General features: G+C 39.1%; 1 protein-coding gene and 1 pseudogene across 1 annotated transcript; one reads left to right on the top strand and one right to left on the bottom strand.

Annotated features, from left to right (window-relative positions):
* The first annotated feature begins 579 nt into the window (after positions 1–579).
* LOC104609224 (cuscuta receptor 1-like) lies at positions 580–5820 on the top strand. The gene is made up of 3 exons (XM_019199741.2): positions 580–843; positions 2092–2169; positions 3632–5820. The coding sequence occupies exons 1-3, from the start codon at positions 759–761 to the stop codon at positions 5800–5802; spliced, it is 2334 nt and encodes a 777-aa protein (XP_019055286.2). The 5' UTR covers positions 580–758; the 3' UTR covers positions 5803–5820.
* Positions 5821–19503: 13683 nt separating this feature from the next.
* On the bottom strand, positions 19504–20539 carry LOC148789768 (zinc finger protein CONSTANS-LIKE 5 pseudogene; annotated as a pseudogene).
* Positions 20540–22872: the final 2333 nt, after the last annotated feature.

The raw sequence follows: 22872 nt of genomic DNA, 5'->3' as shown, positions 1-22872 counted from the left end.
GTTTGAATAAGCACTTTTCGTGGATGTTTGTTTTAATACTAGCGTCGCTTCAGTTTCAAGGGTTATTTGGGTGCATAGACAAGGAAATAAAGGGTCTTTTAGAACTCAAGCAAGCTTTCATAGAGGGTCTAAATATTACTGTAAGTGTGGAATGGGAAGCTGAAGAGGGAGGAAATAACGATTGTTGTGGTTGGAGAGTAGTCAAGTGTAATCCCAGCACGGGGCGAGTCACCCACCTCTTCTTGAACGAAACATTGTGGAATTACAGTTTTCCTTCCCAAATCTACTTCAATCTAAATGCCAGCTTGTTTCTTCCCTTTGAAGAGCTTCAATATCTCGATTTGTCAGATAATCATATTCAAGGCTGGCTCGAAGGCACAGGTCATTCATTATTTCACTACTTCTTCTGATCCAACATTTCATCTTTTTGTTTTCGATCACTTCTATCTTTCCCATAAGTCGAACCTGCTCTCTATATCTTGATCATGCCGTTCGGATACGTTTCGGAAAGCTTGGTCGATTCTAACCAGCTCAACAATGGATCAAGAAATCGACGGAGTTTTAATTTAGCACCAATAATTTGCAGAGACCGGGATTTCCAATATCCAATATTTCTCAAGTTTAATGCATGTAGATTTATTAACTACTAAGCGTGTATGTTTTTTTTTCTGTAATATCCCCCTGCAGGCTTTGAAGAGTTGGCTCGACTGAAAAAGCTTGAGGTCTTGGACTTGAGTTTGAATAGATTCAATAACGGCATGCTGCCGTCTTTGGGTGCTCTCACATCCCTTAAGAAACTCTCTTTTAAGTTCAACGACCTGATGGATTCCTTTCTTGCGCAAGGTATGTAGATGTTGGTTTCTCTTTTCTTTTTAAAATCTTAAATTTCTCAATGGGATTCCTGCGATCCTCGTTGATTTGCCGTGGCCACATATGTTTGATTGGTTTTTGAAGCGGAAAGCGGGAATTCGTTCATCTCGGCAAAATAAGTCCGTATATACAGGATGTGAGAGGAGATCAGTACGTAAGGGCTAAGTATATCAGTTCATATATCCTAGAAATGAATTCAGCCTTTCACAAGATATTCGAGTTGGGCTCATGAAAAGTTTGATTAAGCTTGGCCTAAATCAAGTCTCAAGCCGAATTTAATATATTGACTCATTTTTAATCGAGTAAAGCTCAAGCCTAATATAATTAGGCTTACAAGGCTTAGGAGCCTAATCGAATTTAGGCTCGATTATAATATATATATATATATATATATATATATATAATTATACATTTAAAAAATAATACACATAAATATATAAATAAAAATGAAAAAATTATATATAATATTTTTAATTTATATATAATAATAATAATAACTAAGCTTTATTAGTTATACACTTATATGTATAATTGTAAAAGCATCGTTGAAAAAAGTTTGCAAGCAGATCTTATCTTCTTTTTGAAAAATATGCACTGTCTAGATGTCACGGTGAGAACCAACTGGTCCCAGTTGGTATGTTAGTTGGATAGTCCTAGTCCCGCGATTACCACATTTAGGAGTATTCATTATACGATTCAAACTGTAAAATCGAATCAAATCAAACCAAATTTATAGTTTGGTTCGATTTATAACTTAAATCAGATTGATGTGATTTGATACTTTTTTAAATTGTGGTTTATGGTTTTAATTTGGTTTATTGGATTTTATAAACAAAAAACATATAACCAATAAACCAATACCATAAAAGTAATAACCAATCAACCAGAAATATTCACCCTGGATTTTAATTGGTGAAAGCTCTTCCACTTTTATACCTTTTCGGCATCATAAATTTACCGAAAATTCTAATAAACAAAAAAGATATGCAATTCACGAACACCTCGCTCTAGAGATGGGGCCACCAACTATCATGGCGTTTTAACAAAAGTGCGTTGTGGAGGTTACTTTCTCTCCTTAAGTGAAAGCACTTTTTCCCCTGGATTTTGGATGCATTTTAATGTATACTTGGTACATCTATTCATAATTTGTTACATTAAGCCTTTTAATATTCAAATTCTGGTCCTCTTATTCTTTTAAATTTGTTTTGCTAATTAATTCAGAACTGGTGAATCTGATCAATTTGGAGGTTCTTGATTTGAGTGTGAATCAGCAGCTTAGTGGCTCGAATTTATTGCAAGGTATATGAAAAACTCTTTTCTTGTTGGGTATATAAATGATGATGCATTGATGCATACTCCATTTTCAAAATTAAATTACTTTACATATGCAAGAAAAGAGATTAATCTCCAAAGTAGATCTAATAGAGGCATGACCTAATACTTTTGAGGGTAAAATACAAAAACCTCCCCTGAAGTTTCCGACAATCATAAAAACTTTTCAGGCATCAACAAAAACCTCTTTTAATGATCATTTTAGTAATTTTATATACAAAATTACTGAAATGTGTTTTTTTGTTGAGTTAAAATGGGATTGTTTCAGTAATTTTATATGTAAAATAATTTATAAAAGGATAGAATGGGTATTTGGAAAAAACTGTTGCATCAATCTAACGTTTTCCGTCTGGAACAGTGACAGAATGGAGGTTTTTGTTGAATTTCTCAAAAGTTCAGGGGAGATATTTGTTAAATCCACCTTTGACATTTCAAAGAAATACACAAACAGATCCCTTCCATTTTCACTAATTTAATGCTAACAACCTAACCAAAAAATGATGATGCATGTCATATTTTTAACCACTTTAAATTTTCCAATTGTTCCTTAAATGATAATTTGATAATATTGGAGTATTTATAAACAAAATACCATAAAAAGGAACTTTAAATTTTATTGTTTATTGAAATATGTAAAAGAGACCTTTGAGGTATTTTTGGTGATTAAACAATTTACCAATTGATAGACACTCCAATATTGTCATTTAGGCTAAGTTTGGAAGGAGTACAAATATAAATATGTAAAGTGTAAAACCTTGTATTTTGTATGTATTTGCACTCTACATATGTATTGGTACTCCTTCCAAACTGAGCCTTATAGGCAAATGGGCAAATGAGGAAATTTAAAATGTTAAGTCAAACCAAAAAAAGGAATCTGCTTGCTGTATGATTCCTCCAAAATGTCAAGGGTGGAATTTGAAAGCATTTGTCAGAAAACATAAGGGAGATTCAAGTAATTCACCCCTAAATATTTATAAAAAGATTGCAACACAATTCTAAGCCAGTGTAGACATCATATTCAAAAACAAACAATTTAGGCTAAGTTTGGAAAGAGTACAACTACAAACATATACAGCACAAATACATAAAAAATAATACAAAATACAAGGTTTTGACTCTACAAATTTGTACAAGTTCTACTCCTTCCAAACCGAGCCTTATTTTTGATTAATTTTCTTTATGCCTAGGTGAAAAGTATATGCTTGCTTAATTATAAACCTCATAGGCTTAATTTACAATCTTAGCAAACTTACTTGTAGAATTGAAATTGCTTTATTTGAATTTGGATTTGCTCCAAATTAGTGTGCGAGTACTATGCATATGCATCTTGTATGTGTTCAATGCCATCTCCAGCCCAACCTTTTTGCCTTGATTCATTTGCAGCCCTATCTTAAAAATAATATACACTTAATTCACTACTGCTCTGCAGGGTTTTGTGAACTGAAGAACCTCCAAGAGTTGAATATTGGTTACAACAACTTTGGAGTAACTACTAGTACTGTACCTCCATGTTTCAACAACTTGACATTTCTTAGAAGGATAGATATCTCCAGTAATCAATTTAAAGGAAACATTCCATCTTTCATAACTAGTCTTACATCACTGGAGCACATCCTTCTTAGTGATAATGAATTTTCGGGTTCATTCTCACTCAGCAACTTTGTCAACCATTCCAAGCTACAAGTCATTGACCTTGGAGACAACAGGCTACAAGTAGAAGAAGAACATCCACATGCGACTCCTACCTTTCAGTTGAAAGAGCTGTATTTAAGAAATTGTACTCTTCACTCCGGTGTTGTTCCAAGATTTCTCTATAATCAATATGACTTACGAGTGCTTGATCTCTCCTATACCAACTTAAAGGGAACAATCCCCACCTGGATTTTGAAGAACAATACCATGTTGGAACAACTACACCTGAAGAAAAACTGGCTAATTGGCCATTTTCATCTTCTATCTCGTTATCCCAAGCTAATTGCTGCAGATATCTCCGACAACAGCATTGATGGGCAGCTTCAACAAAATATCGGTGAGGTGCTTCCAAACCTGTTATTTTTAAATTTATCAGCAAACTCTATTGATGGTGGCATTCCTCCCTCAATTGGTGACATGAGAAAATTGGCGACTCTAGATTTGTCTAATAACAATTTGACCGGAGTAATACCAGAGCACTTGGCCAAAGGTTGCACCATGTTAATGGCTTTGATACTATCAAACAATAGATTGCATGGAGAAATATTTCCACCGTATTTTAATATGACCAGGTTACGGACGGTGAAGTTGAATAATAATTCTTTCGTGGGGAATCTGAGAGATAATGGATTGTCCAACTCTGGTCAACTAAGTATGTTGGACATCAGAAACAACCAGATATCTGGTAGCATTCCCGGCTGGATTTCCAACTTCTCATTTATGGACACTCTTATCATGCGAGATAATCATTTCCAAGGAAAAATCCCAACTGAACTCGGACAATTGGAATTTCTTCAATTTCTAGACCTTTCTGGGAACAAACTCATGGGAGCCTTACCTTCTTCTTTCTTGAGACTACAGTATTTAAAATATGTAAACTTGCAAAGAAATGAATTCACAGGATCTCTGCCAGTTAATCTTCTCAGAAATTCATCTTCGTCTTTGATTGCACTGGAAATGAGTAATAACAACTTCTCTGGTAGTATTCCCAGTATGATCAGCGAGCTTTCTGAGCTGCATATTCTTCTGTTGAAGGGAAATAACTTGAATGGTCCAATTCCGTATCAATTATGCCAGTTGAAGAAGATAATGTTGATGGATCTTTCCCATAACACCTTTTCAGGGACAATACCCCAATGCTTCAGTAACATCAACTTCGGGAGTAAAGATGACACAGAAAATCCATTTCAACAGATAGTACAAGGCTATCGTTTGGAGAAATTAAACATATTCTATGTACAGTACTCCATGCAAGAAGAAGTGGATTTCACAACAAAGAGAAGGTCTGGATCTTACAAGGGTGACATTCTTAACTACATGTCTGGGTTGGATCTCTCCTGCAACCAGTTAACAGGTAAAATCCCCAATGAAATAGGAAATCTAGGTGGGATTCGTGCATTGAACTTCTCTCATAACCAGCTTACCGGATCAATCCCGACAACCTTTTCAAAGCTAAGGAACATAGAAAGCTTGGACCTTTCCTACAATAATTTGAGTGGATCAATTCCTTCGGAACTGACGGAGCTAAACTCTTTGGCTGTCTTCTCTGTGGCTCATAACAATTTATCTGGTAAGACACCAGACTTTAAATCACAGTTTGCGACGTTCGACAACAGCAGCTACGAAGGAAACCCTTTGCTTTGTGGACCTCCATTACAGAATAAATGTACCAACAATGGAGAATCATCAGACCCTGTGCCAGAAAAACCTTCAGGTGAAGATGAGGAGAACGACAGTGGCATTGATATCGCTGCTTTCTCAACAAGTTTTGTGGTTTCATACATCATGTGCTTGTTGGGACTCATGACTATTCTATACGTGAATCCTTACTGGAGGAGGATGTGGTTTGATTTCATTGAAGTGCGAATTCGTTCTTGCTATCACTTTATTACCAATGTTCTGAAGTAGAGGAATATATTAATTAAACTCGGTTTCCTTGCTATATTTCACTTGTTTTGTTCTCTTAATAAGAAGGCTCACAATGGTGCCATGATCTCCTGTTTACATTGAGCCATTGATAGGTAAACATAAGTAAGACCAAATTAAACGAATATCCGTGCATTCAGTAGGTTGGTTTCGCTAAACCACTTGGAAATATTAGATGATGATAAATATTCAAAAAATTTATTCATGGAGAGTTGTTCTTGGCATATAAATGGTTGGATCTTGATCTTTCACATGAACCGAGATCACTTAAATGGTTGAGATCAAAATTGGAATTTAAAAAACCCATAAACCAGATCAAATTAATTGTTGGATTTATAGTGTGAGTTATTGGTGGGGCATTCAGCTAACCCGAATTCTTTAACCTGTAACGTTAAGGGAAGAAAAACGTCAATAAGGGAAGTGGGTGTGGGTTATCTCTGTTCCTCAAAAGGCCCCTTCCTTGGTGCGTTCTGTTTGTGGCGTCCAGTGCTTTCTCTAAAAAGGACACAACACAACGGGTCTCTAAACCAAAACATATGTGAAGTTGCAAGAAAACCGGTAAACGTACAACAATTCAGATAAAGAGTATAGTTTATCGACAGTTTCTTCCTTGAAAGTTCAGTTTTGCTCCCAAAGAAGATGGGTACGCCCATGAAATCCTTTCGGTTTTTAATCTTTATTCACAGTTTTATAGGTTTCTGAATAGTTATAAAGTGAGATTAAGAAAGCTACGTACCCATCTAAAGAAGCTGAATAAAATGGTTAATAGCAAATGTTAAGTATGTAATTCCAGAGTTCAAAGTCATGGGTTGCAGGGAGGAAGAGGGGCGGTGAGTTGCATAAAGCAGAGAGGGAAGAAGAAAGCCGAATCCGTTTGTTTAAGATTTGGGCGGGTTAACAAAATTTAAATTATTTTTTGGAGTCCAGGCTGCCGTTAGTTCTGGACTCCGTTTGTTTGATTTGGGAGAGAAGTGACGTGTTGGAATCCTATTGGGGGACAGACGATGCAAGCCCTCTTTGTTAGGGGTGCAACTTGGGCGGGCCTATCCTGAGCCCGAACCCGCCCAAGCCGAAATTTTATAAGGGCTAGGCTTGGACTTTTGGTCTCCGGGCTGGGCTTCGGCCTAATTATATATATATATATATATATATATATATATATATATGTGTGTGTGTGTGTGTGTGTTTGTGTATATATGTAAATATTGCATATATATTTACATATATATTCATACATATTTGTATATATAACATTTGCATAGATATTTTGTATATATATTTTAGAGTAAGTTCATTGATCAATTTGAGCCCGGCCCAGGCCCAAGCCCAATCCGAATGCATCAAATTATAAAGCAGGCTGAACTCGAATTGGAAAATTTGGGTTTGACCTCAGACTCAGGCCTTAAGCCCAAATTTTAGAACCGGGCCTGATTTGACCATAAACCCGGCCCAACCCGCCTGAATTGCACCTCCTACTCTTTGTAAGTGCCATATTGCAATATAGTCAAAATCCATGGGATGTACAAATTTTGTTGAGTGAAAATTTAAGCAAGAGGTGCCTTCTGAAATGATAAGCTAATCCAAGTCTACCTTAAGCATTATTTTCAGTGTCTTTGAAAATATTGGTGAAATAAAATTAATGGTGGAGAAAAGAAATTAAAATATTGGCGGAAAAGTGAAATCTAATGTGTTTTAGAATGTTGTAGTGCTGGAAACATTGGAAAACTTTATTTCCCTTTTACCAAGTGAGAATCATTTCGAGGGTTAGAATTTACTGTCAAGATAGGTACCAGTTCAGAATTAATTCACAGGTCAACATTGACGCATAGAGTGTGGGTTGCGGTCCTTTTAAATGTTCATAGCTCTACAGCATAAATCAGAAATTTGCATTGAGCAATTCCATACTTGATATTTTTTTTAGATATATAAATTACAAAGTGGGTACTTAACTACTTTTGCTTTTAATTTTTTATTGTTTTTGTTTTTTATAGGACGTGGTTTTAAATCAAAAATCGTCATTTACGATTTCAATGAACAAGAGGAAAGATCCCCGCCACGCATCCGAGGGTCACTGCAAATATAAAATATTAGGGGATGTATGTCTTAATATCAAATTAAACTATGCATTTGACAACAAGATATATACCGATGGAAGAGAGAGAGAAGAGCAGAGCCAGCCAAGAAACCAGGTGACGACGACATGACGAGATATTTCGATAATAAGTGCTTTTCATGGATGTTTGTACTAGCGCTTCAGTTTCAAGGGTTGTTTGGGTGCTTCGACAAAGAAAGAAACGCCCTTTCACAACTTAAACATGATTTCATGGCAGGTCTAAACATCAGTAGAAGCCTAGAATGGGGTGATGAGATTCAGGAGGGAGGAAGTGTCAGACGACGAATTTTGTGGTCGGAGAGTAGCCAAGGTGTAGTCCCGCCAAAGAAATCCTTATTCTTCTCAAAATAATCTTTTAATGGCATCTTTAAACAACCCAGCAGATTCGGTAAAGGGAAAATAGGTTTGTCTTTCTTGCTGAGCAGCAGCAACAACAATTCCAATCACAATAACAATAATAGTTTTAACAACAGCAACAATTCCAACAACAGCAGCAACAGTATGACAACAACAATAATATCAACAACGACAACAGTGCCAATAGCAGCACCCCGTGGCACCAAATCAGCCAAATCCGCATGACGGTCAGCAGATACCACAAGACAGTTAGCTTCTTAACAGCCAACAGATCCTGTTCAACGATCAATACATTCCGAAGAATAATAACCAGGAGATCCCGAGGAACAGTCAACAATTCCCTCCACAGAATAATAACTTGAATTAAGAAGACCCACCTCGCCCATGAAATCCCAAACAAAGAAGACGCGGTAGCCTGGAACGAGCAGGTACCTACAGAGTGCCAAGTCGAGGTTCATGCTGAAACCAATGCAACTTGTTCCACTGAATGCACCAAGAGGAAAAAGCATATGCACCGCACAGAGAGAAAAATACAGCTCCCCTGCATTAACAATGAGGCCCAACCTAGAGAGAGCAGTGTAGCAATCAATAAGATGGTTTCCCTTTTAGAACAACCTAGCCTGACTCGCAAAACTCCACTCGCACTACAAATTCTTAAAGTGCCGCAAAACTTTCAAGCTCCCACTTTGGAGTCTTACCGGGGAAAGACAGACCCGGTAGAGCATGCAAACAACTTTCAAAACCTTATGCTCCTTTACGGAGAAAACGACACCAGCATGTGCATCGCATCCCCCTCCACACTGAAGGAGGAAGCATGGCTTTGGTATTTGGGATTACCACCAGGATCCACCAAAAACTGGGATCAGTTCGCCAAACTCTTCATTAACCAATTTGCCACCAGCAAGCGACACTCAAAATCAACAACATGCCTATTCAACGTTGTCCAGAAGCCCAATGAGACGCTCAAGAAGCATATTCGAAGGTTCAATATGGAGCGATTGCGAATTTCGAACCTGGATCACATCGTATAGCTCATAGCAGCAAATAAAAGTGTCAAGCATCGCGAACTAAAATGGGAGCTTGAATTGCATCCACCAGCTACCAAGGAAAAGTTCCTTGACGTAGCTCACGACTTCATCAAGGAAGAAGAGGTAGTAGGAACAGAGTCTAAAACAACGGGGAAGAGGAAACAAACTAAAGAAGAGGAAAGCACAAGCAGGACTAGGCAAAGAAGCAAGTCGCCGAAGAGTAGTGAGATACTTCTTCTTACTTTCTTGCATCACACCCAAAGATGAACTTGTTATGGATGATTCAAGGGGACTACTCTCTTCATTAGGAGTGGATGACGTATCATAATTTGCATAAATGCCGACTTGTATCTTAGATCAAGAACCGCTGCTACTACCAAAGGTAAATTAAACTCATCCCAATATTTCTTGAACTTTCCCAACATTTTCCTAGCCATTGCTTGAATATAATCATACTTTCTCAATAGCCATTCATTAATTTGCACACGAATCTTACAAATATCGGGAAAAAACATGTTGGGTGTTGGATATTTAGTCCCTGAAAATGCATTAGTTGCCTCATAAAAATGTTCCAAACATTCACAAACAACTTGGCCAATATCCCACTCCTCAGAATATGGATTAAATGTATATTCTTTATCAATTCGTTCTAATCGAGCAAATTGATTTTTTAATGATTCTCTAATTTTTCTTATCAAGTGTTTAACAACATCCAACCCATCTTGCACAATGAGGTTCAAAACATGTGTTGTGCAATGCATATGAAATAATTCCACTGACAAAAGAAGTTTACCCAACCCAGAAAACCACTCTTTCATGTTTCTAATTACAACATCATTCACAGAAGCATTATCAACAGTGAAAGCCACCACTTTACTATCAAGGTTCCAATGCAAAATAAGATCTTTGATGACTCTAATAAGGTTTACAGCATCATCATTCTCTCTAACAGCTCAAAAACCTATAATCTTCTTTCTCAATTGCCACTTATCATCAATGCAATGAGCAGTTAAACAACAATATTCAATATTTTGCCCTAATGTCCACATATCAGTAGTGAGATTAACCCAAGAATCAAGCCTATCAAGAATGCCATAAAGTTTCTCTTTCTCATCCTCATAAATTTTCATGCAACCATTCCTATTTGTATTGCATGAAACCATTTTAAACATGAGATTAAAACCATTTTAAACATGAGAATAAAACAAAATTATCTTAGACAGATGGGTTCGACTATGATATGGAAAATATATGATATGGAAAAAATAACTGACCAATAAACTAAAATTACAAACGTGGGAGCAAATAAGGTGTTATTAATCAAAATTCATGGGTTGCTTTTGATTAATCAAAACTCTTTTCATATTATATATTTTCTGTATCATAGATTTCCCCTAGATTATACTAATGACGAGTGGAGGAGTAAGTTTGTATAATAATCATCTTGAAGGTATTCAATGCTACCAGATCCCATGTATGATATGAAAAAACTTCTGACTAATCAACTAGAATCATAAACATGATAACCAATCAGGTGTTATTTATCAAAATTAATGAATGGATTTTGATTGATTAAGACTTCTCATACCATATCTTTTCTGCATCATAGATTTTCCCTTTTAGATAAGGTGAGATTATGTATTGATGTATTGGTATGGGAAAATATCCACTTTTTTCAACGATTGCTAATTCTACGCTACCGGATCCGGTCTGAAACAGTATGTATACCGACAGCAAAGGGGTCAATTGTTGGGTACTCACTCTCCAAAGGGCAAGCTGGGTTTGGGTAATGGCTCTCTGCTACGCAAGAACTTCTCATATCCAACCCCCAAAGCTTCCTTTGGTTCTGTTTCAATGTCCCTGGGTTTTCTTATTGCTAATCACTTGTTCCAATTCATTATTCTTCAACTTTTCCAGTTCCGACGACAAGACAAGAGACAACTTAATATTGAAAGGCAATGCTTCGTTCTCTAAACATGGCGTCGAGCTCACAATAAACCAACGTGACAGTGGCTTGAACGGTAGCGAAAGTCGAGCTATATATAAAGAACCGGTGCGCCTCTGGGACAATGAGACGGGAGATCTCAGACTTCAACACCCATTTCTCCTTTACCATTAATTCATTGAATGACAACAACTTTGGTGATGGGTTGGCTTTCTTCCTCGCACCAAACGGTTCTATCATCCCTCCACAATCGGGAGGTGGCTGTCTTGGTCTTTTCAGTTACGACTTTTGGTTCGACAACAGATCAGAAAATCAACTTATTGCAGTGGAGTTCGACACTTTTTCAAATGACTGGGATCCAGATTACATTCATGTAAGTATTGATGCCAATTCTATTTAAAAATCTATTCTCCATTCAAAATATTTGAATCACAAATACATCTTAATTTCAATTTGATAAATTCTTGATTTGTATAAAAAAATGTTCTCTTCACAATGCAATCAGTTCTAGAGTTAGATTTTCCACTATCTTCTCAATTGCCTTGGGTGCAGAAACAACCTCCCCAGCTTTCTTTACAGCCATGTCCTTTTCAGTAACCAAATATGCATACTCTCCACAGAGTGCTTCCAACTCATCTTTCACAAATTTCAACTCTGTTATGCAGCTATGTACCTGGATTTTGCTACATCAAGCTGTTGCTTTTCTGCAGAACTTGTCTCATTTGCAATCCCTTGTTCTATTTCTGCCAACCTGAGCTTGACATGTTCATTATCTTGTTTTGCCTGCTTCTCTTTAGTTTGTGCTCTCTCTAGGTTCAACTTCAATTCTCCTATTAGTCTCTTGGTATGTCTAGCTCCTCTAGTATTTGAGTCTTTGCATCTTTAGTGGCATCTAACCGTACTCAGGAATCTCTTCTTTTGCCTCCCTTCAGATCCTATTTTACATGCTTTTGCTCCTGTTATACCAAAGAAAAGAAACTTAATGATCAGAAAGCCCAAAGGAAATCAAATGGATGGGAAATTAAATTCTGATCCATTTGTAGACAAATAATGGGTCAATTTCCATGCAATGTTTTATAGACAAATGGATTGAAAATTAAATTCCACATTTTAGTTAAAAGAAATAGGAATGTTTGGAGTAGTAGCTCGGATACATGGCATGAGAGTTTGTCTTAAAAATAGTCAAATACAGCTTGATACAATCTGGCCAGGAGAGGAGATAAAATTGGTATATTTGTTTTTTATGTGAAGAAGAAAAACCTAAGAATCTGTTTCATCCATCCCTCTATTAAAATCGAAAAACAAAAGGACAACTAACAATAGGAGCTGTGTCATAACCAAGACAGCTTGCCTTTCTGTTACAAGTCAATCCAAATCATTTAATTAATGAAGAAAATGTTCGAAAAGTTCCAAGAATCCAAGAAAAATTCGGAAATTTTTCAGCACTAAAGCTGGATTATTATCAATACCAATAATAATGATCATGAGGCAATAACAATAAAATGATAACAGAAATGAAGATAAAGAAATCTCGTACCTCAACAATCTGGCTTCCTTGAATCATAGGCTGTCCTATGATTCAAAAAGCTTTAAAAATAAGGAGAAGGCATGTCGTAATACGACAAAATCTTCCGCTTCCTTGAATAATTGCAGAACAAGGAGCCAAAAAACAAAAAATCTGAGAAGACAAAAATGGTGCCATCTAACAGGAGAAAACCGGTAGACAAAGACCATGTGAAATGTGTAGCTGGATCAAGATCTTGGGATTGGGCAAAATCAACCTCTATAAAGTTGATGAAGCCTGAAAGTGAGCTAGCCATCACAAAAAACTAATTTCCACTCCAACGAAGTACCATTCAAGGTCCTAAGTCAATACATCTGACAAAACCTGTATCACAAAATTCTGCTAATCCGACAAAACCTCTTTGAAGTTGATTAGTCTTGCATGTAAGTATGATTTTATAATTTTTACATATTATGTTATGATATTGAATTCCAAGAATTTTAATGTTCCTTTCTGTGCATCATTGGTGAACTGGAATTTAACCACTGAATCTGTATGTCTACTTGAATCAGCTGGTTACCTGAACTACTATGGATTCAATTCTATTGTCTGATTAAACCAAGGAAATATTGGTGATATTTCTTGTGATTGGTGAACCATCTCCAAAGGTGACTGTTCCCGATTGCTTTTAGTAGACAAAACCAAGGAACTTCTATCTTGTCACTTGCTTACCAACAAAAAGATAAATCGGTTACTAATCAAGTATCAGATAAGTTTGATACTAGATCTGATTGCACTTTATGAATCTCCAAGGGAAACGGAAGAAAGAATATGAAATATCATTTGGTAAAACAACAACCCCCATAAATCTAAAGCTTAGCTACAAAGACTGAATCAGTAAAAAGTAGATAAACATCATTTATTATTCTATTCTTATGTGTTCATAGAGCTGTACCTGGTATATCATAACTTGTAGGGGAATTTCCTTTTCTATTAATTCCTACTCCAAATATAGAACTTCATAGATCAGAACCATTTGATACATTCAAACGGTGTATCATAACAATTAATTCCATGAAATGCTTACTTTCGCTATATGAAAAAAGAAAAAGAAAAAGAAAAAAAATCCGAATTGACATTAAACAGAGACCTACAGACAAAGCAAAATATGAAATTCCATCAAACCCTCACTTTCATTATATAAAAAAATAAACTAATTAAAAAAATCTGAATTGACATAACAGAGACCTGCAGATCTGAGCACAAATGTAGCTTTCATTCAATTATCTTGCTAACCAATTTGGCTATAGCCTACAAGAAGGAATCTGAAATAGGACTGAACAAACAAATTCTTGAAATCTGATAGAGAAGAGATAGCACAAATCCAATGTACTAAACCATTTATGAGTCTGCAATCACTTGAGCCTTTATGCCCTACATGTGCCTTTCATATTCAGACATTTTTTGTAAAGTTGGTATCTTCTTATTTTCCCTAATAATTCAAAGCTAAAACTACCTCTCTACAGCCATTGCTCTCTAAGGCCCTATTTGAAGCCATAATGCTAAGTAGACAGGATCATGACTAACCAACCAAATCCAACCACTAAGACAGTTGTTGACTACAGAGGAACAAAATAACAGCTAGTATAATTTTCAATCAAAATAGAGGAACAAAATAAAAAATAAAAAAAAATAACATAGGAATGCTTAGGAGAAAGCAAGAGAGATCAAGTTTAGTACCTCCTTGAGAAATTGAAATTGTCCTTTAGAGTTCCTCAGTACTTGGACTAACAGAGTAGCATTTATCAAAGAAGACAGCATAAGTGGTGGCAATAATGAAGGAACCCTAACAAATAGAGAAAAAGAGACAAGATAGATCATCAATCATGAAGAGGGAAGAGAGAGAGAGAGATTAACCTGTGAATCAAACGCTGCAGATGTGCCTGAGAGAGAGACTGTGCACGCACGAGAGAGAGAGAGAGAGAGAGAGAGAGAGAGATTTGCTAATGTGAGACCGTGTGTGAGAGAGATAGAGATAGAGAGTGTGGGGTGAGAGAGAGAAGGAGAGAGACGACTGAGCAAGAGAGGGATGACTAAGAGAGAGAGAGAGAGAGAGAGAGAGAGAGAAAGGAGAAAGACAACTAAGTGAGAGAGAGCGAGAAAGGGATGACTGAGAGAAGGGGTGGGAAGAGGCGTGAGGGATGAAGCCTATCTCACACCTTTTTTTTGTAGCGGCAACCATTTGGTCTATAGCGGCAGTTTAATCGACTACCGCTAAAGATCAATATTTATAGTGGCAGTCGCCAAATATGCAAGTCGAAAACTGCCACTAGAGATGTATTTTCTTATAGTGCTACCAACATCATCTCACACCACACACCTTAACTTGAGACTGGGTGAAAAGGAAAGACTCATTCAATTAGGCTGGATTGAATTAGTATAAATAGACAAATTACAGGATAAGATTGTTACAAAATTTAAAATTTAAATAATAGTTACAACAAGATAGGAGTCCTCCATTCTGTAACAAGATTGTTACAGAATTTCAAGGTGGTATGTCATTTGGATGTACTCCTAACATCCCCCCTCAAGTGAAACGGTCGTCTGCAGACTGTGAGCTTAGCAACCAGTTCACAAAAGCGAGTAGTAGGCAAGGGCTTAGTGAGCATATCTACTACCTGCTTGGAGATCGGGATGAAATGAACCACAAGTAAGTTGTTGGCCACACATTCACGAAGGAAATGTACATCGAGCTCAATATGCTTGGCCTTAGAGTGCAGCACTGGGTTGAGTGATAAGTATGTGACGCTAAGGTTGTCACACCACAAAGAAGGAGAGAGGGGAGAAAAGAAACCGAGTTCCTGAAGTAATATCTGTATCCAAGCTAAATCAGAGGCCTCAGATGCCAAGCTACGGTATTTAGATTCTGTAATAGAGCGAGACACTGTGGGTTGCTTTCGGGAGCTCCATGATATGAGGTTGGGACCAAGAAATATGCATAAGCCGCCTTGTGAGCGGCGATCTATTGGGCAGTTGGCCCAATCTGCATCAGATAAGGCTTCCAACTGTAGTGATTTAGAAGGGGTGAAGAAGATGCCATGATCTATCGTACCTTTAAGGTAACGTAGAATACGTTTCACAGCAGCCTAGTGAACCGTGGTGGGTGCCTTCATGAATTGACATATTTTGTGGACTACAAAGGAAATCTCTAGGTGTGTAAGGGTGACATATTGTAATGCCCCTACAATGCTACGATAAAAGTTTGGATCAGGGAGAGGATCCCCTGAGGAAGCATCTAATCGGATAGAGGCTGCCATCGGAGAAGAAATTGGCTTTGCTTCATGCATCTAGGACCGCATCAATAGATCTTGGACATATTTGTGCTGAGTAAGGTGCATTCCTCCTGTAGTGTGATGGAGTTCAAGGCCCAGAAAATAGTGGGCCAGGCCAAGATCTCTCAATGCAAACTGAAAGGAGAGGTGGTTAATAAGAGAAGTTACAATAAAGCCATCAGACACGGTGATGAAAATATCATCCACATAGACTAATACCAGCAAGACATCAGAGCCACACCATTGAGTGAACAAAGACGTGTCAAACTTAGAATCCTTGAAACCAAGCTGAAGAAGAGAGTCACGTAGACGTGTATATCAGACTCGAGGAGCTTGTTTTAAGCCATAAAGTGAATGGTGTAGCTTGCAGACAGTTAAGATTTTGGGGATCCACAAACCCAATGGGTTGTTTCATATAGACCTCCTCATTCAAAAAACCATTAAGGAAAGCTGTAAAACCAGAGCTTTTCTAGTTTCTCCTTTCTTGTTTTTTCATTCATTGAGGATTCAGATATATATATATATATATATATATATATATATATATATATATATATATACAGCCATCAAATCTCCTAAGTTTACAGGAACTCAAACTCAAACCTATCTTTCCTATCTCAACTATACAAGATAAGGATTAGAAGAGAACGCAGACTCCTACTCCGAATTCGATCCTAACTCAGCAAAGTCTCCTAATCCCGGATTGTGAATGCCCAACTTGCGGAGAAAATACTCAAATTCTCTGCGACCCAGTGCCTTTGTAAAAATGTCAGCCAGCTGAACGGTAGTCGACACATAAGCATGACGAATGCAACCATTTTGAATCTCATCACGAAAAAAATGGCAATCAACTTCAATATGTTTCATACGCTCATGAAACACTTGGTTTGCTGCAATATGCAAGACTGCCTGACTCACTCCAAGAGCCAATAACAATCCCTTCAGCCATTTTAATTCACATGTGGCCGTGGCCATAAACCGATACTCTGCTTCCGCTGAAGAACGAGCCACAGTGTGTTGTTTCTTAGTTTTCCAGGAAATCGGTGATTTCCCAAGTAGAATAAGCCACCCGGACAGGGAACGTCGGGACAAAGGACAACTCGCCCAGTCTGAATCACACCATGCATATAACTGCAAGTCACAATTTGAATGCAAGAGAATTCCTTGACCAGGATTTCCTTTCAAGTAGCACACCACTCGCAATGCAGCCTCCCAATGTCTTTCTTGCGGTTGCTGCATGAATTGGGACAGAACATGCACACAATAAGACAACTCAGGACGAGTTGCTGAGAGATAAATAAGACTGCCCACCAAGTGCCTATATCGCTCAGGATCAGATAAGAGAGGCCCATCTGTCAAGGCCAGATTGTGATTCTGCTCCATAGGAAAAGGAGATGGGCTTTGTATCTTTCCACTGTCCCATCAGCATTGTACTTGATTCGATATTACCCATTTGCATCCTATGGCTCATTTTCCGGATGGCAAAGGCTCTACGGTCCATGTCTGATTATTCTCAAGTTCCTGTATTTCTTTTTGCATTGCATCCCTCCATTTTTCATCCTTTACGGCCTCAGCAAAAGAAGTAGGTTCAACTCCTACAGTAATAGCTGCCAAGAAAGCACGATGTCGACAAGAAAAATTGTTACAATTCACATAGTTATCTATGGGATAAGGACTACCTGCAGGATGTGATTGGCCGAGTGAGCTTGCAAAGGGACACGGAGAGGGACTCAAGCGCTGTTTGGTGTGAAACACATAGTCTCTTAACCTTGTGGACTGCTATTTCTATCGATGCCCATGCCCCAAATGAGAATCAGAGTGCTGTTGTTGCTCAACATTGCCACCCCCCCTGACGTCAGGACTGTCTTCGCTTGCATTTTCTGTGGTGACGTCAGAAGAATGCATAGGTTCACTAGTATTGGCATTTGGGTCTACATGGGTTCCTTCTTCTACACTGACTCCTTCTACGAGTTCACCTCGCTGGTTAGTCTCCATCTCGCCATTTGCTTGTCCTGGTAAATAAGTGGACGGCACCAACACTTCATCTGTCCCACCTAATCCACAATGAAATTGTCCTTGTGCTTTGTTTGGTTGTTCATCCTCCTTGCGTGCATAAGGGAATTCATCCTCTAAAAAGGTAACATCTCTTGATGCAAAGAACGTGCCAGACTCTAAATCATACAAGCTCCATCCTTTCTTTCCAAAATGATACCCAACAAAAACACACTGTCTACTTCGACTGACAAATTTATCCCCTCCATGTCCATGATTGTGCGCATATGCCAAGCAACAAAAAGCTCGCACATTATCATAAGAAGGAGGTCGCCCAAATAAAACTTCATAGGGAGTCTTTCCCTTCAACGGAATGGACGGTGTTCGATTGATCAAATAACATGCGGTCAATACACATTCTCCCCAAAAATCAATAGGCATGCTAGCTTGAAAACGCAATGCTCGGGCAACATTGAGTATGTGGCGGTGTTTGCGTTCAACCCTCCCGTTTTGTTGAGAGGTCCCCGACACAAATGGTTTGATGAATAATACTATGCTGAGCAAAATAACTAGCTAAGCAAACAAACTCAGTCCCATTATCAGTATGAACCACTTTGACAGGTTTGTTAAATTGCCTTTGAACCATAGCAAAAAAATTTCAAAGAACTTGTCCAACTTCTGTCTTATCAATTAGAAAATAAATCCAAACACCTCTAGAAAAATCATCTACTATTGTCAAGAAATAATGAGCACCACAAGAAGCTACAGTTCTATAAGGACCCCATAAATCACAATGAATTAACTCAAAAATATCGGATGCTTTATTATTATTAGAAACAAACTCTTCTCGACATTGTTTAGCTCGAAAGCATACATCACAAACCTTAATACTGTCATCCTTATTATTTTTAGTACTAACAAAAGGCAGCAATTTAACAATTTTATGAGAAGGATGCCCTAACCTTTGATGCCAAATATCACATGTCTTGCTCTCTGTAGTCTTCATCGCTCTTGCTGATGCAATGCTTTGGAAATAATAGAGTCCCTCTCGCTGCTCACCCGCTCCAATCAGCATCATCGTAATTCGGTCTTGTATCACACAGAATTTATTAGTGAACTGAACAACACAATTCAACTCCTCAATCAATTGCAACACAGAAATTAGATTGCAATTCAAACTAGGTATATATAAAACATTAGTTAGTTTCAGATGATCGTCCAGCGCAACTGTGCCTTCTTTCTCTGCTATTGTCGCTTTCCCATCTAGCAGCCCGACAGAGCATGGAATGACGCTCTTTATTTCTCTCATCAACTCGAGGCTTCCTGACATATGATGAGAAGCCCCTGTGTCTATTATCCACTCTGACAATTTTCGCTTACCACTTAGTTGTTGACTCCCCTCTTTTTGTGTGTTCAAAAGGTTGAGTAACATGTTCCACTACTCACTACTTAGTCCATTTAACCCATTCTTGACTGCATCTATTGATTCTCCTTGAGACGCATTGCCTTGTGCAGAGACTTTGGCTGTATTGGCCCTGACTTGGCCGCCACGACCTTTTCCTCCTGCCCTTGTTCCGTGATTCCCCCCGCTTGCATCCACTCCGCCTTTCCGTCCGAACGGATTCGTTATATCCGAGACCGCGTTGTTGTTCCCGTCGGGCACTACTCCAATGTCCAGCAACGACGAAGAGACGCTCTGGATAATTGCTGGAGTGGTGTAGCCGTAAGAAGGATTGGATCGACAGAAACCCATATCGAAGCAGCGATCGAAGGTATTCATCAGTGGTGGCGGAGGGGGTTTCGTATGCACAGGAACTACACTATCAGCATTGGCGTTGTTCTGGTGGTGATACCTCGTCTCCATGGACGACCCGTAGTCGAGATCGAGATAAGGATCCACGTCGGAGAAGAAATAGTCACCTGACTTCAGATCGGGTGTTTCCATGAGTTTGGCAAGGTTAGGAAGTAACCAAGAAGCAGCTTCGGCCTCCGCGCGGCAGGTGTCATTGTCTTCCTCTTTGTCATTACGATCGTCATCGTCGTCCGAGGACTTAAGGAGACCATCAGGAACAAGGAGGTGGCTACGTCAGATTTCATGGCAGGGGTAGCCGATTCGTAGATCGAAACGACAGGAATTCGCTTGTGCCGCCAGGCGAGTGGGTTTGCCGAGTGGATGTCTCGGTCGCAAGTGACGCAGAGGGTAGCAGCGTCAATCTCATAGGTGACATTGGCCGGGGCTTGCTCACAGACCTCGCACATCCAGACCCGCTCGTGCCGGGAGGCGAGCTTGTTCGCACCATGAACCTTGGCGTCGCAGTTGAAGCAGAGGAACGCCGAGTCTGCCCGACAGAACAGTAGGGCCGACGCTGATTTGCACGAATCACAGGGCTTTGCCGACAAGCTCCAACTCGCCGAGTATCCCTTGTCGCTTTCGTCGTCGATGGCCATCTCACTTACTCAAGCAAACAAAGCGGATCGTTTCATGTTGACCAGACTGAATGTGCCCTCTACCTAGTTCAGTTGGAGGAAGGAGATATCGTACGTTGGTTGCCAAACTGTTGACATGCCTTCCACCTACGTTGCATTGATCAGTGGTTCACTTCTCACGCGAATTGCCCGCTCTGTCGATTGCCCATTGCGGCAGCACCCATGTCCATAGCATTGCCGATGCCCTTTGTTGGGGCCGAAGAAGAGGAAGACAGAGGCCATGATCGAGTTGAGGCTCATAGCCAAGCGGAGTCTCCTAATCCTGGAGACTCCTAATTCAATCCTAACAAAAGCATTGCTGATCTCTGTTGTCTCAGCTCCCAATGAAATGATGTGGCCAAGGCAAGTACAGTTCTAATAGTGGTTGGTTTAACCACGGGGCTGAAAGTTTCTTCAAAATCGACACCAGCCTCTTGATAGCCCTTGGCAACCAGGCACGCCTTGAAGTGCCCAACTGAACCATTAGCTCGGCGTTTGATTTTATATACCCAGCGATTGCCAATTATATTTTTGTCGGGAGGTGGGGGAACAAGAGACCAAGTGGAGTTTTGGATGAGGGCCTTGTATTCTTTGTGGACCTGGGTGTAGCTGTTGGGCTCGGTTTCAAGAAGATGGTTGGCTTGCATTGCATAACGAGGGTTTGGTATAAAAACACCGGTCTTGCACCTGGTGAGCATGGGATGAGAGGAAGGGGGATGGGGTAGTGCAGGTGAGGGTAGTGCACTGGATGCATCAGAGGTGGATGGGCCTAGTAGTTGATGTGAAGAGGGTTGACTTGAGGGTCGAGTTGGCGGCTGCATGTGGGTTGGCATGGAGCCCAAAATACCAGGATCAGGGGTGGGGGCAGGGGTAGATTTGTATGGAAATATTACAGGTGGGGGCCTAACAGGATGAGGGAAGGTGGCTATAGAGTATAGGGTGGGCTTAGTGGTCACAGCAAAAGGGAAGTCCAATTCATCAAATACCACATTACTGCAAATGAAGATCCAGCCCGTGTTAGGTTCAAGGCATTTGTACCCTTTATGATGTGGTCTGAAGACCAAGTGCACACACTTAATAGACCTGAAATCCAATTTGGTTTTGTTATAAGGGCGAATGTGGGGATAACAGCCACATCAGAAGACTCAGAAAAGTGAATAATCGGGTTTAGTGCCGTATAATTTCTCCCAAGCCGAGCTCATATGAAGAATTGGTGTGGGCAACCTATTTATCAGGAATGCAGCCGCTTCAAAGGCATCATACCATCGGTTCCACGGTAGTGACATCGTAGTCGTAAGTGTAAGGCCCGTCTCAACAATATGTCTATGTCTCCTTTCGGCTAAGCCATTTTGAGCATGTTCATGTGGACAAGAGAGACAATGTGTAATTCTAGATGAAAGAAAAAGAGGGCGAAGAGATTTATATTCAGCACCACCATTTGTTTGAAGAATGTGAATTTTGCAATTGAAACAAGTCTCAACATTATTCTTGAAAATAGGAAACAAAGTAGCAACTTCAGATTTGCAAACCATAGGAAATAACCAAATAAACATGTTGTAAGCATCAACAAAAAGTAAATAATAACGGTAGCCATTACTAGACGAGCACGAAGCAGGTCTCCAAATATCAAAATAAACAAGTTCTAAAGGTCCATGAACAGTAGTAGAGCTGGATAAAAAGGGTAAGCTATCGTTCTTTCCCATGGGGCAAAAGCTACAGAAGCGAGAATCAGTGTTGGAGACGAGAAGTTGAAACTGTGAAAGAATGTGAGAGGTGATCTTATGACTTGGGTGGCCAAGCCACTAATGCCAAATGAACTTTGAGGTACGCTCACCAAGAAGAGTTGTTGCAATTGATAAAGCCCATCTTTAATCTGTCCCTAAAATAGTGCTCTCCCCGTCACATTGTCCTTCATAGAGAAACCAGAGGTAGTGAAAATAAATGAGGCATCGTTATCTCTGCAAAAATGGCTAACTGAAAGAAGATTCTTTGTGATATGTGGTACATGTAGGATATTCTTCAAAATAAAGGAACCAGTAGAAGTATGTAATAATGAAGAACCAATGTGAGATATATCCAGACCTGCACCATTACCCATAGTAATTTGATCCGCACCATGATAGTCACTGTGTATAGTGAGATTATTTAAATCAGAAGTGAGATGGTTGGTAACCCCTGAATCCGGGTACCAGCTATTGTCTGATTGAGAGTGACAAGAGCATGCAGTAAAAGCCTTGCCTTTGACACCCATAAGTTCCAAGTATCGCCGACAGGTGGATGCGGAATGTCCACGATAGCCATAGAGTTGACAAACA

The sequence above is a fragment of the Nelumbo nucifera genome, chromosome 8 (genome assembly GCF_055504915.1).
Source record: "Nelumbo nucifera cultivar China Antique chromosome 8, China Antique-T2T, whole genome shotgun sequence".
Classification (NCBI taxonomy): Eukaryota; Viridiplantae; Streptophyta; class Magnoliopsida; order Proteales; family Nelumbonaceae; genus Nelumbo; species Nelumbo nucifera.
Note: the sequence above shows the minus strand (reverse complement) of the source record. Positions and strands in the feature narration are given on the sequence as shown.